The sequence below is a fragment of the Barbus barbus genome (genome assembly GCF_936440315.1).
Source record: "Barbus barbus genome assembly, chromosome: 10".
Classification (NCBI taxonomy): domain Eukaryota; kingdom Metazoa; phylum Chordata; class Actinopteri; order Cypriniformes; family Cyprinidae; genus Barbus; species Barbus barbus.
This window is the reverse complement of record NC_136738.1, coordinates 2724721-2741374: the sequence shown is the minus strand read 5'-3', so window position 1 is coordinate 2741374 and position 16654 is coordinate 2724721. Positions and strand designations below refer to the sequence as shown.

General features: G+C 39.4%; 1 protein-coding gene across 2 annotated transcripts in view; it reads left to right on the top strand.

Annotated features, from left to right (window-relative positions):
- nrp2b (neuropilin 2b) overlaps positions 1 to 16654 on the top strand; it is a 69229-nt gene that overhangs the window by 9767 nt on the left and 42808 nt on the right. For both annotated transcript variants that reach the window (XM_079427540.1, XM_079427541.1), the window contains exon 3: positions 9069 to 9250. In XM_079427540.1, the coding sequence (XP_079283666.1) occupies positions 9069 to 9250 (182 nt within the window). The remainder of the gene's footprint in view (positions 1 to 9068; positions 9251 to 16654) is intronic.

Genomic DNA, 16654 nt, shown 5'->3' with positions numbered 1-16654 from the left:
TGGTTTTTTTAACCTTCCGTCTTCTCTCCCATCTGCTGCTTTTCTACAAATGTTCAGACTAGATTTTTACACCTTTTGAAGACAATGTGAGTGCTGTTTGTCGAGTGATTGCTAAGTTGGTTATGCATTTTTGAACAATATTATACATTTAAAATATAAAATATAAATAAAATATGTATTTATATATGTATATTTATACAAATTTATATTTTGTTTGCTAGTTTTACAAGTTATTGTTTATTTTAGCTGATGATCATTCTGACCCTGTTCTCTAGCTTTCTATCTCTCTCTGAAGCCCTGTGAGCATTTAAACCACAAAGGTTAAGTGTGGTTATTTACAGCCTATGATTTGAGTGTAGTATGCAAAGATGGAAGCTACTGTTATGTCTGATCTGTAGGCCTCATAAATGCACAAATTATATATCAGTCTCTTCTGTTGACACAAAACCAGACTCTTCTCGGCTAAAATTGTTTCTTTAAACTCCCTGACTTGTTCCCTGCTGCTTTTCTAGCGATTATTGTTTTTGCCTCTTGGCCAGGCAGTTGAATTAAGGACAAAGTTGGGACTATGGAGTTCTGTTGGGGATCCAATACAATTGCAATTGTTATGCCTAGAAACACAAGCACTTCTATTGTAATGATGTATCCATTAACATGCTTAAACACAGCCACCTCTGATTCTCGCATTAGCTTTGTAAAATAAAATTGTCACGCAACGCCTTACTTGAAAGTGTTACCACAAACACTTTGTGAAGTGGAGAGATCATTTAATTATTTTGTAGAGATTACAGACGCAGGACAGGGTGGAGTGAAACAGACTTTTTAACATTTAATAATTCAGATGAGAATAACATTTAATAGAAACTCTTATTATGGGTGCGTGCAGTGTTATAGTGTTGTATGCATCATAAGCTCTCAGCCTTCACACATATTGTGGTATAGACACTTTGGGAAGGCTATTTATTTGATCTATGTTGATCCCGAGGTAATAACAGCTCAGTATCTTTCTACTGGACACCAAACTGGCTCCATCAGCAGCTAAGCGCTATACTTAATTTATTTAACCTGAAGCGTTTTCCCTGTCAGATATGATTATGCAGCTCAGGGATCATATCCTGGCATCTCAGTCCTAACTGACAGATGTTTATATGCACACATGCTGAAAACTGGCTGCGCTACAGGGTTTCCTCTTTGACCTCATGAAGTTTAGTCTGCTCGTCTGCCACCGCACCCTTATGTTTCATCTTTCCACTCTTTTCTCCTTCAACTCTGTCATAACCTCCCTTTTTTGTCCATTCTTTCTTGGTCTGTAATTCTCACTCGACCTCCTCCACCCATTTGAAAAGAGTAGCTCTTACATGAATTCCCATACTGGTCTAGGCTGGTTTGGTATTTGAAGATCAGCATAGCCACTGGTTGGCTTGAAATTGGTTTACAAACAAGGCTAGTTGACTAAGGACTGGTTAGGCTAGTTAAAAAGCCTAGTACATGCAAAACACAATGATATCCACTGATGTTGCTTTCTCTCTCCTTCCATTTCCCACTCACTTGTTCCCTCTTTCTTTGCCCCATACATTGTGTCTGATTAAAATGACTCCTCTCCCAAGGCACAGCCCATTCTCAGCATTGCTTTATTCCACATTCCCTGTTCAGCTCTCTCTCTCATCACACATAGATGAAGTAAACAGTGTTGATAGTCCAGCCACACAGTCACTGCAAACACTTCCTCCAGTGTTTTTCCAGTGCTCTACAGGGACTGAGGGTGGGCTCTCAAACAGTTGTTACTAAAGCAAAGGATGCCACTTTGGAGGCAGCAACTCTTTCCAAAACCTTGACAGGCATCCAGTGTTTAGAGCAGCTTGGGACACTCAACTCACAACTGATTTTAGTAGAAGCTGAAGTTAGCATGTTGCTAAGCTAACCGTGTGATACTATAATAAGCATTTCAATACAGAGCACACTTTATACATACTAATTTATTTTCATCAATGCTTTTAAGAATTTGTAACAAAATTTCTGTTGTATTGTATATTATATTTATTGCTTATTAAATTATTCTTATTGCATTAAATGCATAATAGATAGGTGTTTATTATCACTGCAGTGCCTTTTCTGTTATGAAATCATGTAATAATACCTAAGAATTTGGCTAAAAGACAATATTTTAAATTTAGAGGGCAATATAGTTGTCTCTCTCCTCACTCATAAACCATACTATTGAGCTATAGTGAGCTGCCTATGTAAGCCCTGTCCCAAATGGCACCCTAAACCCTTGCGGTCTTCCTCTGAGTCTGCACTATCGTAGTCTCAGCCTCAGACGTCACACCCACGGACCGTTGGCTAAACGTCTGATGCATATGGCACACTTTTCTGGAAACACTTCAGGAATGTCGAAGTCGTAATCTGACTGGTTGAATTAAACCGGATTTCCAGGAGACGCGAGTGTCTCGTTTATTTTCGGTCCGCCGAGAAACAAAGATGCCGTGGCACCAAACCCCCTCACGAAAGAAGAAAGGCGTCGTGTTTACAACTTTGACGACGACTGCTTATCAGGGTCAACTAAACGCTGGATTTTCAAAAGTATGTGAGTATGGCGACATTTCTACACCCCGAAACGTTACACTAAACGAAATGAACTGTGATTGGTTGTTTGACATGTTGGTCAAACGGCCTCATGGGCAGGCCTTGGCCAATGTGAGTGAAGTGACATACTGCCAAGTATGGTGACCCATACTCGGAATTCGTGCTCTGCATTTAACCCATCCAACGTGCACACACACACAGCAGTGGACACACACACACACCGTGAACACACACCCGGAGCAGTGGGCAGCCATTTATGCTGCGGCGCCCGGGGAGCAGTTGGGGGTTCGGTGCCTTGCTCAAGGGCACCTCAGTCCTGGTATTGAGGGTGGAGAGAGAGCGCTGGACATTCACTCCCCCCACCTACAATCCCTGCAGGCCCGAGACTCGAACCCGCAACCTTTGGATTACGAGTCCGACTCTCTAACCATTAGGCCACGACTTCCCCAATGAAAGCAGACATATATTCCAGACCTTCAGGCGTCAGTCTGAAGGTCTGGCTACGCAAGACTAGCACTATCGTGACGTAATGCCACTTCGACTGTCAGGTAGTGCAGATCGAAGGCGCATAACGGCCGCAAAGGGGGGAGGGGGGCGCTCACGAGCACCCTTCTGAACCCTAAAATGACGAATGGGACACCCTATGGTCTCGTTAACGGACACTCGCACGCAGAGCCCATTGGAAGTCCATAAGACTGCAAGTGCACATGAAGTTTTCCATTTGGGACAGGGCCGTAGTCAGTATCGTGAGTGCACTAATTATCCTGCCTACCTTTAGGAACAGACTTTGTGTCTGTAGCTCATCTTTAAATGGTTTTGGAGCACAGCCTTTAAGGTCAGGATAAGGATGAGTAGAAAAAGAAAGAGGAGAGAAATGCAACATTTATTCTCCTGTTGCCAGAGTGTGTGATGAAATCCAGAGCACTCTGTCATATCAGTTGGATGACAAGGACCAGATGTAATGCAAAAAAAGTAAATCTATCAAAGTTACAGGTATGGCTCAGTGCTTACACGAAAGACACTGTTTCACTTGTCGTACCGGCTTCATTCGAATTCACTGGATTGTTCCACAGCTTCTTGGCACAGCATCATAAGTCTCCCGCTCCTAAAAGTTATAAATAGATTATTGTGGAATAAATATAATAAGCATGGGTTGATTTATCATGATATATCTGTAATGCAATCAGCAAAGCTGCACAACTGAATGACATGGGTATAGAAACAGGGCTGAGCAGGTTCTTTCTCTCTCTCCTTTATCACTCTCTTACTCTATCCCTCTTTCATCTTTATCTGTTTTACTCCTTCCCCACTCTTTGCACTTTCTTTTCCTCCCTCTGGCACAGTATTCGAGTTTTTGATATTATCTAATCACCATACTAATACACAAGGAATGGATATTCTATTAATGGATATTTTATTAATTCAGTGATAACATCCCTGAGGCTTCCAGACTGTGTGATCGCCATTTTACATATATGTATATGTGACCCTGGACCAAAACAACAGTCTTAAGTGTCAGTTTTGAATAAATAAGCTTTCCATTGATGTATGGTTTGTTAGGATAGGACAGTATTTGCCCGAGATACAACTATTTGAAAATCTGGAATCTGAGGGTGTAAAAAAAATCTAAATATTGAGAAAATCGCCTTTAAATTTGTCCAAATGAAGTTCTTAGTAATGCATATTACTAATCAAAAATTAAGTTTTTATATATTTATGGTAAGAAATTTACAAAATATCTTTATGGAACATAATCTTTACTTAATATCTTAATGATTTTTGGCTTAAAAGAAAAATAGATAATTTTGACCCATACGGTGTATTTTTAGCTATTGCTACAAATACACCCCAGCGACTTAAGACTGGTTTTGTGGTCCATGCTCACATATATGTATGTTATGCATTGTCCTCTGTAATGAGGGATATCCGAACTGACGATCGCCCGAGAGCATTTTTAGACCTCTCAACACTCGCCACATGCAGAGCCGTGATCACAGCCCCCGGGACACCCCACCGTCTCCAGCTGGGGAGCGGAGACAGCTGCCTTTGTTTCTGTAGTAACCTCAAAGGGGACAGTAGTGATACTACAATACGTACAGACTAGCCTCTTAGTTGCTCATGACTGACGTTGAATGTCTATGAAAGGAACAATTTTACACAGCAGTTTCCCCCACTGTCTCTCGGCGTGGGGCCTTATCCGTGATAGATTTGACAAATGAACACGTCTAACCTCACAGCTAGATTTCCTCTCGAGCGAGGCCAACAGTAGCGGATGATATCATCACTCGGTACGGCTCTCCAGGGGTCCTTCTGATCAATGCGAGTTTTCCGCTTGTAATGAAGAATCGATGGATGGTGTGAAGCTGGACAGGACTCAGGGGGGTCACGCAGGTCTCCCACACATATCACATCATTCTCAGAGTACGGGCGTATCTGTTATGACCGTTATGGGCTTGCTGTACGCTTGCAGGGCAGATATGAAAATGACAGCATATGTTCAATCATAACTAGGTTGTAACACAGTTCGTAGAACGGGATGAAGGAGGCGGGAACCGGCAAACATTTAAAGAATTTAATAGTCAAAATAAACAAACACAAAAGTAAAGCGGCAGCCCCTCACGGACGACTGCCGCACACAAAACACAAAATAAAGTCCAGGCCTGGTCATCTGTCGTCTTCCACTGTCACTGAGCTCCTCCGTGGGACTCGAGACCGGTGAGTGGCGCAGGTGTCGCTCATTATCATTAACTCCACCGGCCTCGTTCCGCTCCCACGGCTCTCGGCCCCGCCCCACTCACTACATAGGTATATATAACAGAGTATTTTCATTCTTTATTGGATTCAGTAGACTTCTGTCTGACATTTCAAATTGCAGTAACAACTCTACCTCTGTTTCCTTCTTCATACCTTTCCTGGTTTTACGACCAAATAAATGGTCGATCTGAGTGTGGTCTGGGAATGCTCTCGAACAAGCAGTTAACATTTTAGAGGCACTTTCAGTATTTTAATTCTTCCACTGGGTAAGATTGAGGTTTTTAAGCAAAGCCTGTGATTATTTTCTTTCAATCAAAGGGTGCAGCAAATCTGAATCTATTCATCTAAAACGGAAAGATATTTTAAAATGTGGGGGGCTCAAAATGTACAAACATGATATCTTTTTTATATTTTATTCTAGGGGTAGTTGTGGGTTTTAGAAAAGGTTGCTGACTTGTAGCTGTCCAGTATGTGGACAAGTTAGTGTTGTTGAATGGCTAATGAAGTAGTTTTGATGAAAAGTGATTACATGAAACTCCAACTAAAATCCAATGGAGTATTTAATCTAACAAGCCAGTTATTTAAAACAGGCTCTAGCAGAGAATTTATGGTTTTCTAACTGGTTTTGTCCAACTAGTCCCAGATTTTGCTTTGGATATCAAACGAGGACTCAACATAATCCCAAACGTTACTCTTACTGAATGTGGTTTGGTTTGTATTGTAATTTTGCATAGTTTTTTATATCACACAACCTAGCCATGTTGGCATCTGTCTAGCTTCCAACTCACAAATGAACTTGTGACAAAATACCATAGAGTTTGATAGGAAACACATTTCGTGATGTCAATAACAAAGCTATATGAGAAATATTTTCTTATCTTTTTTTATAGTCATTTATATTTTTATAGTCGACTGATGCTTGATAGGTTTGTGCAGGTGTGAAAAAGTGTCCTGGCTCATAGATACAACGCGTGAAAGGCAATTAGCATGCGGCTCTGATGGTGGAGGAGGGGTACATCTGCAGATACTTACTCTGCTGTGGTCAAGTCAAACACACATGCACAAGCTCAGGGTGCCTAAGCCTGTGTTTACCCTAATTTGCTGGTGTAAAGTAAAAGTGAATACAAGGAAGAAGAAAAACAAGTGGAAACATGGCCAACAGAGTAAACAGAATCAGTCTTTGACACACAAAAACTGTGGAGTTTACGTAGTATGAACACATTTTTTGGGGTCGGTCAACAATGCCAGAATTCTTACCCCAAACAGATTCATCATAGTAACAACATTCAGTAATAAGATCCATGAAAATCAAATTACCCTCACATCCAAAGCAAATACAAGCGAGTGTTTGTGTTGTTGTTTGCTGCCCATGTGACTGTAATGGTCTCACACAGCATGTGTCCTTAGTGTTAGGTGAATGTTGTTTTTGTAGGAGGGTTAGTGTCTTTGTTAATTGGCGACTGTGATGAATCAGAAAAAGTGAGAGTAACTTTTAAATCTGTACTGATTTGAAATGAAAAGCATCTAAAATTTCAAAAGAGAACTGGGTTTTATGTATCCAGAAATGTATTTGAGAGTGTTTGTGTGTGTTTAAGGCTAGTTAAAGACAGCTGCTGGCGTCTGTCAGATGTTTCCTCTGTACTTTCATCTCTCTGGCTGTCATGTTTTCATGCTTTATCACAGATTGTCCTGTCATTTTGAGGAAAGAGACAGAAGTGCGGGTTGAGGTGGGACGTATTATGAAAAGCACTGAGGAGGCCTGTACAAATGTTTGATTGGAGGGTGTTTGGTAGCTTCAGCTCCTGAGATATCCTCCTTTATTCTTACAGACTCTGTGAACCTGAGAAATACAAGACAAACAGACAGGGTTGAAGGAATTAAGATGTTAGTATGCTCAAGACAGTTTTTGAATGCTGAAAGTCGGACAGTTTAAAAAAGTTTAAGTCTTTAAGTTTCTAGACTGGAACAAATGGAACAAATTGCATTTTAAAATGTATTCAAATAGAAAATTGTTGTAATATTTTTCACATTACTCTATTTTGGTCAAGTAAATGCTGCATTGGTGAGCATAAAAGACTTAAAAATCTAGTAACGTTTAAGAATAGGGAACACATATTCACTATTACTTAAGCGTTTTCCCTCAGGATTAAGGGGTCTCAAATATGGTCATGCGGAATAAGGCAATAATATGTGCTTTACAAGTACTAATAAACAGCCAATATGCTAGTTATATGTATGCTAATAAGCAGCTAGTTAATAAGTGTTACAAAAATTTTATCAACTACAAACTTGAATGGTAGTTAATTTTAACCCATAATAAAGAAAAAATACTTTATTATCACTGTAAGATGTTCGATAAGCATTCAGCAAGCAAGCGAGGATACCGACTTACTTTCTGACCACATTGTTTTTTCTCATTTGTGTTTTTAATAAATTTTACGAGAAACCTATGAGATTTGAGTCGGCACGTCAATGAATCACAACTGAGAACTCCATTAAGTCTCCCAAACTATGACAGAGCAATGCATTTGTCCTCTAGGAATACGCTGAATAAATATGTCAGAGAAAGCATAGTTTCTTCAAGTCGAGGCTCATTGATTTCTCTGTCCCTTGTCTCTTGAGTTGGAGCAGTGTTTTAGACAATGACTCTCTAGCGCTGAAGGGTACAGATGTTCGGAGGGTCCACAGGCTTGCTGATTTGGTGGTTAAATGAGGCACAGCTTGCTGTGTGGAGTCACGCTCTTCTGCTTGTACAGCTACATAAACCTCAGCCTTATTAACACGACAGCACTGTGCTAAGTAGCAGCGCTTTTTACCCTCGCTGCCTGACTGCTGGACCCAGAATCACTTCTGTCTGATGTGTTATTTTAAAAAGATTTTCAACCGAGAGATAATACACCTTTTATTGGCTGTCTTTTTATTTATTTCTTTTACTCATTCTGGAGCTGTTTTTAATTTACCTGCCATCAGGTCAAATTTTAAAAGCTTTTCAGAGGAAGAATCTATTTAGTAACAGGCAGAACATGTTAGGTGTGTATAATTGACATAGTTTCATATTTAATTGAGATCAAACACCTTTTAACCACAATCCCATTGTAATTTCTTCTGGCAAGGTTGTTCATATCTTGAGAGCTGACAGGGGGGAAAAAAAACTAAACAAGAAAAGATCAAACTCATTATGTAGCAGTGGCAGAACCGACAGACCTTTAACACTGTGTTCTATCTAATGTGTTTACAGTCATGCAAATATCTTTTAATTGCTTTCTGTGAGGAACTATTATGGTTTACTGCCTTCATATTGGGTATGCACAAAATATTGCTACCAATATTAGAGATCATTTTTTTTTTTTTTATTAGTTAATATTGGGTATAGATCAGATATTTAATCATGCATAGCCATTTAAAAAGCTATAACATAATTTACAAACACTAAAAGTAATCTTAGATGTGAAAGTTTCATTTTTCATATCATCACTTTCATTTATGTAGCAGATAAAATGACTGATTTTAATTCTTAGGGTTTTATTTTTAATTTATTTAGACACAATAGTATGGTTTATCAGTGCCATAACATGAAAATAATCATTGGTATCGGACAGTGTTTCTAGCACACAATCTGGTACCTATTCCCATTTAGCTATTCGCACAGCTTGGGGAACATTTCAATTTAACGGTTGCCTAATGCCCTTGACCTCTTGTATAAACGTCTCTGTGTTTGGCCTTCTCCATAGGTATGACTTCATTGAGATCCGGGATGGGAACTCGGAGAGTGCTGATCTGTTGGGGAGACACTGCAGTAACATCGCACCCCCTGCGATCATCTCTTCAGGCCCCGTTCTGCACATCAAATTCGTCTCTGACTATGCCCACCAGGGGGCAGGGTTTTCGCTGCGCTATGAAATCTATAAGACAGGTAAGCATGTGCTACCCGGCAGGATGTAGTTTATCAAAAACAACGCAGTGTCAAAGCCTCGCCTGCTGTTTACGCATCTCTCCTGTGTGCTTTAAGCAGGAGTCTTCTGTTAGACTCCTGTCTTCTATAGCGCTTGTACTAACAAAGCATTTAGAGTGTGGGTAGAGTTCATGTGGGTCCACTGAGCCTGTAAAGAAAGCAGGATTTCTGTGTCTCTCTTAACACGTATCACAAATTCTTCCTTTCACACAGGAAACACGTACCTCACCTCTTCCTTTATCTACCCACCACTCCTTGCAGCATGGGCTTCTATGTGTCAAATCCCACCTGCCTGAGAAGTGTTGATTGGCTTTTGTCAGTCGGAGGGAAGAGTCCCCATTGGTCAGCATGGTGTCATTGACAGCCCGCCATTTTTATTACTTGTTGTGTAGAGGTGTAGCTTCACGTTTGTAAATTGGAGGGAAAGGCTCTGATTGGGGAATTCAGAAGCAGGAAGACAGGATTGCCATTTATGACAAGTTCCAAATGGCTTTTATGGATTGGAGGGAAAAGCTGCGATTGGTTATTGGATCAAATGCAGTAGGTCACTATAATCTCCTTTAGAGTGGTTTTATAGTTGGAGGTCGTAGGAAGGTTATGCACCATTCAGAATTGAATTCAGAATGCCTTTCAAATTCAATTCAGGTCTTTCATTTAAATTTAGGCAGCAAACAGGTTGCATAATTGCAATTTGAATGTGAATGTAAGAAAGTAAAATCAAAATAACTGAACTTCATAACTGTAATTTTTAACTACAAAAGCAAAGTTTATCTAGACAGCCTTTAAATTTTTCCTTGAGTCTTGTTTGAAAGTTTTGAGAGAAAAGCTGTAAAAAAAGTAAGAAAGTCAACCTTGAAGTTTGGATGGATGGGTGGATGTATAGATAAATGGGTAAATGGATAGGTAGATAGATGGAAGATAAGTGGTTGGATGAGTATATACATATTGTGTATGCTATGCAATTTTGAAAAGTCAATCTAAAATTGTAGTTTATATATTTCTACATATTTATGCTACGTCTCCACGAAGCTAGAGCTTTCCCTATCCAATCTTTTTTTCCCCTCGTCTCAAGAAATATCTGCGTACGATGTAGTATACATGCCAGACCAACATGTGGCGCTGTAATTCTGCCACAGAGATACACTAAAAACGGAGAAGAAGACTTTGACTATGCGCATAAAGCTTGCGTGCGGTATACAAACGAACATGGAAGAATACATTTATTAATCTGTGTTAATGTTAGTTATTAAAAAGACAATCGTTCAGTGTTTGTTCATGTTGTTGTTGCTGTTACGAAACGTAGAGGTGTCTGACTAGGGGCGAGACGTGGGCTGATGACATCATCGCTTCACAAAATATACGGATTCGTCCTACACATGAAAACACAAGGGCTTCGTTTTCAGATTCATCCACTCTGGGAGCCGGTTTCAAAAAATAGCGGTCTCGCTGTCCCAAAACACTGGTTCCAACTGGACAAAACGCCTATACAATACAAAATTTACGCATATACAGCTAAACGCGTCTCCATTTTGAGACCTAATAAGTTTTTGCTGCTAAAAATATCTTTTTTGCAGTGAAATCATTTTGGGTTGTTTTGTCCCTACTACTGTTTGTGTGAACGCTCTCTGAACAGCCAGTTTTACTGTAGCTGACCTCTGATGCCTTCTTGCACTGTACGATATCTCTCTCCTTCACGGAGCCTGGTCTACACGCACCGGCACAAATTCAGATCAAGGCGGCTGCTGGCGGGCAAAATAAGCAGTTGTGGAGACATCCCTTGTTCCCTTTTCAACCTTCTGAAAGCATTCCGAGAATGCCTCTTTAATTGACTCCTGATCTACCCTCCCCTGAGGCCGGCTGGGGCAGGGTAGCTGGGGTTACTAACACAACATGTGTGATGGTCTTTCCTTTTAGTTCCCCACAGTAGTGCACTGGGACAACCCATGCAGAGCAGCTGTCATGAAGCTGGAGGAAGGCATTGTTCGGAAATGACCAGTTAGCAGTGTGCAGTTGGTGGGTTCAGGTTTACAGAAGAGGGGCAGTTTCATCTTAGGGACCAAAACACAAAAGCAAGTCCTTAATGAGATCCACCAGATGGATGACAAGCTAAACTCACTCACTAGTGAGATATCAGTGAACGCTTTATCGTGAACAGAGGCCCCACACCTCCTGCTTTACGGAGGAAGTGATGACACAATCCGTTGAGTGTGATCTGATAGTGTGAGAGCTCCATAGCAACCTGGCTAACGTGGAGCAGAGGTACGAAGGGAGACAGTGATGAACGCTATAACAACGGCAGGTCGCAGGTTTTTTTTAATCATAAACAAGCAATAATGATGAGACCCGTTGGCGTGTGGAAGCTCGCAGTTGCCATGGCATTAACAAGATCTCATTATACTCAGAGGATGCGTGTAAAAATGTGTGGGAGTATGTGTGTGGATGTGTGCGTGTTCAAATACAAAGACAAAGAGATTTTTTTGGACTGAATTTTGATTAATTTGAAAAAGTGTGTTTGTCTATAATTCTGGTGTTATATGAAGATTCTTTTTATCATTAATGCCTAATTTTGTCAGTAACGCACCTGTTCTGATGCACAGCACTTAAATTTTGATAAATGGTTAAAACATGTTTTACATTTATAAATATACCATTAAAAAATTAAGATATTTATAACATTACAAAATATTTATTTTTCAAATATAATGTTGTTCTTTTGAACTTTTTAATTCATCAAATATTCCTGAAAACAGATTTTCTACACACACAAAAAAACTGTTTTTAAAATTGATAATAATAAGCAATGTTTCTTGAGTGTCAAACCATCATATTACAATGAAGAATTCTGAAGAATCATGCGACACTGAAGACTGGAGTAATGATGCTGAAAATTCAGCGTTGTCATCACAGAATAAATTACATTTTAAAATATTTTTTAATATTTAAAATATTATTTTTAACAATATTTTTTGATAAAAAAATGCAGTATTTGTGTATGTATATTATATAAATACATATGTATACATGTATGTTTATTATAAATGCATATTAATGAATTAAAGAAAGAACATTTTGTAAAAGAGAGGGGAAAATGGAAAGGAAACAGCAGCAGCAGTTGAAACCATCCCAGAATCCCTGAGTGCAAGTGTTGTTTATTTATATTGGTGAGTGTACTGGACATGTCCTGGCGTGGCCAGGGCAGTTTTCTCTAGCAGCGATAGGGATCTTGGGTAAATACACAGCCTGGAGGTGTGTCCGCCTTGTGCTGCACAGCCTGCTGGTTAGAAACCCTGCATCGATACCTCACCTCCTGCTGCACACATCAGGAAATCAGTATCTTGTCGCCCCTTGAGCTGCCCAACAGCTACCTGTACCACCACGCGTGGGGATTTCAGCCCCTGCCCTTGAGAGCAAAATGATGTGTTATTTCTTCAGCTGTCTGAAGCTTTGGCCAGCTCCTATCTTGCAGAATTAATGTGCGCAGTAGGAAGTACTCATGGGAAAACACCCCAAACCAGACAGTTGTTTTCAAATGGTCAACATCAGGCATCCTTATTATGCTGTTTAGTTGCTGCATTCAGAGTGTTAGAAAGCCCAGTGACCTTACATATCTGAACCTCATTCATAGTAAGCACTTAGTTTACTCAACTATACACTTAACCACATGATTCTGTTGCCACAGTTACAATATAAAATATCTCAGCCAATCAGATCTTCATCAGTGGAGTTCTAGAATAACCAATTACAGCTCACAACACAACTGCCCTAGAGTCACAGTGATGCTCATCTAGTAGTGACTGCATCCATTCTACAGAATTATCAAGGGCTAATGGATAGAGATACAGCCCTACAGATGTTTTGAAGCTCTGGTATGTTCACCAATCAGGTCAGAGCCATGAAATGTTTAATTTTTTGTTGTAAGGAAGAAGATAAAAAAAAAAAAAAAAAAAAAAAAAACTTTTTTAAACAAGGATGAATTAAATTGTGAGGACTTTTTATAATATAACAAAAGATTTATATTTTAAATAAATTGTTTATCTGAACTTTCTATTCAAGAATCCTTAAAAAATGTTTCACCATTTCCACAAAAATATTTAAGCACAGCTGTTTTCAGTGTCGATAAGATTAGATAAGATTTGTTAAGAAATGTTTCTTGAGGATCATGTGACTGCTGAAAATTCAGGTTTGTCATCACAGGAATAAATTACATTTTAAAATATATTCATAGAAAACAGTTATTTTAATAATAGTTTATATATTTAATATTTATTAATATTTCACATTACTACTTGTTTTATTGTATTTTTGATCAAATAAATTCCAGCTTGGTGAGCCTAAGAGATATCTTTCAAACCCCGAACCTTTGAATGGTATTTGCTTTTAAACTATCAGTTGTCTATGCAGAGCTTGGAATATGATGCACAAGCCATAATGGCTTTTTTAGTATTTTTTATTATTTTTTTAATAGACAGACATGGTCACTTTAAATCGTTGTTGTTGTGGAAAAAGGAGAGTGTGACATTTCTCTCTTTGTGTTTTGTCCATGGAAAAAAAACATTGTACAGGTTTGGAGAGACACAAGGGTGAGTAAATACTGAGCAAATTTTAATTTCTGAGCCAACTGCTCCTTTAAAGATTATGGCAAACTTTGCTAAAGTGCAAAGGACATTCTAAAAGCCAGGAATCCCTATACACATATTCATAAGCATCCAAGCGTTCCCAACATCTGCATCATTGCTCATGTACAGTATGTCACACATATATTATTGTAATCTCTCTTACACACACACACACACACACACACACCATTCACTCATCCATGACAAACATTCCTATTCTACCCAGCAACGTTCCTTAATAACAGCCCCCCATTTCCCTCTGGCCACAGACAGACCCAGCCACGCACGCCAATCCCGGCGCTAAGCCTCCAACGCGCGGCCCAGATGCAGCTTTCCCTTGCTGGAGGAGGGGTGGGGGAGAGTTCCCCATCTTTCTGCAGGCTGGCTGTTTTTACCATGCTCACAAACATGAATTAATGAGAGCCAACAAAAAGGCTGATGGCGCGGGGTCACTCATGCATACTGCAGCCCAGTACAGCAGCAGCTCAGCGGGGGTCTGGCATACTGTCTGCCCGTCTGAGGTGGCGTGAGTACGAGGGGTCAGAGCGTGACTGGCAGGCTCTCATACGCACAGATATACTCGCATACAGACAGCCTGTCTGAGAAACAAGCTGTAGTAAAGCATAATGTCACCACTGCAGGGTGAAGGCGTGTGACAGCACATCTGACCCAGTAATGGGGGAACGTGCCAGTCTGGATGTTTTCACGCAAATGTGTGGTATTAAAGTGTCAGGGGAAAAAGAAAAAGAAAAGAAACTTCACAAATTGAATAAATTTTCAATTAATGATACAAATAAAGTGAAATAAATAACTAATTATACATTGGTCAAAAATACTTTCTTCAAAATAATATACATATAATCTTTAAAATAAAAAGTATACACACATCTGTGATGAAAAAATTGTTAGAAATTAATTTGATTCCCAGTTCCAAAAGAAGAATAAGGAAGTAAGTCTAAAATGCTAACGTGTCACTAGACCGTTTTAAGAAATAACGGGTACAAACTCTCTTGCAAGTACACTTTGCAAAATGTAACATTTTGCTTAGCTAGAGAGAAGCTGTTTTATGCATAGATATCTTTTCTTTTCTTTGAAAATTAACCCCTAAATAGTTTTTTTAAACAAAAAACAATGTTGTTCTTTTGGTTGTAGAGGTTTTTTGAGCATTAGAGTGTATTTTCGGGCTGTGGACAGGGATACTACTGCTGGATCAGTCTTTGTCATTGTTTCAAGATGTGCTGGGAATTATTTCAGAGCTGTGATTTTACCTAGATAAATATGCTGTATGTAATGAGTTATTTATATCGCTGATCACTGGAGATGGGAGAAACAATAAGGAAAGAGAGTGCATGTGTCTTAGAGAGAAACAACATTTAAACATGTGACGTGTACAGGCAGGTGCTAGTGGAAATGCATGACCATTTGCCAAGGATGTGAGTCCGACACATTCACACACACACACACACACACACACACACACACACACACCCACACACACACAGAGAGAGATACACACGCAGGCCTTGAACAGATGTAGTGTGCTGTATTAGTGCAGGAGGGTGTAACATTAACCCTGGCCTGCTGTCTCTCTGGGACCCGTCTCTCTCTCAGCTGCTCAGGTGCCAGACAGACCCTGGTTTCCTGTGTGCTGCCCGCACTGAGCAAGTGCACGAGCAGAGGTGATTCTACACCCTATTTAAGAAGGCTCCAGGCCCCCTTGTCTATCATATTAGCCTCCCTAAAAATATGTGATTAACGCAGCTGTCACCATCAAACTCAATGAAAGCCAGTTACCGCCTTTGTGAAATTGTGAGCCGAAGTTTAAAACAAATATTTCATTCAAAGCGACTTGCGACGTTGCATTCAAGGTATATATATATATATATATATATATATATGTGCATTTCCATCAGTCCTTGTATTCCCTGGGAAATCCCTAGCGCCATCCATAAATGTTTGAGCTACAGAAATGCACTTAAAATAAAATAAAATCACACTGTGATATAAAATCACAATTACAAGATATAAAGCCAAAATAGTGAGAGATAAAGCTGCAATTTTGAAAATAAATGTTTGTTGTATTAGATTGTCAGGGCATGGAGGAAAACTAAATACAGTGACAAAAGAAAATTCACATTTCTGATAATAATACAAATAAAGTTTTAAAACACCAATAATTTTAAAATAAATATATATTTTTAATAATTCTTAAAAATAAATTATTAAATAGTAATAAACAATTAAATAAATAAAATTGGGACGGAATGGAGTTCCACCCAGGGTTCGAGGTTTGGCTTGTTTACTTTGGACAAAATACACTTTTTTGCATGCCACATTTGCTTTTTGGTTTGTTAAAAAGGCTACTGGGGAGAGTTTTGAACTCACTTCCTTTTGACCTCAAAATGTATCTCTAAACTGCCACATCAATCTCTGCTGACTCTTGTGCATGAGAGCATGAGTGAGCATGTTTGTGAGTCTCGAGCAGGTCTGAACCCGTCCACATGGGGTCACTGACCTGTCATTAAGGCCACAGACATTATACTGCAGTCTCCAGCTCTAGTGCTTTAAATAGTGCTCTACCAATTTTGAAACGGGACTATTTGTGTATCAATATGACAGTATTGAAAGACGAAATCAGTCCCAGTATAGGTGATATGAGGTTGTGTGAAGCACAGTTGTCATTCCCAGTTCCCACAGAGCTGCTATGTGAGCACAGAAATAGTTAAAGCATTTGAGTTATTGAAGAGTT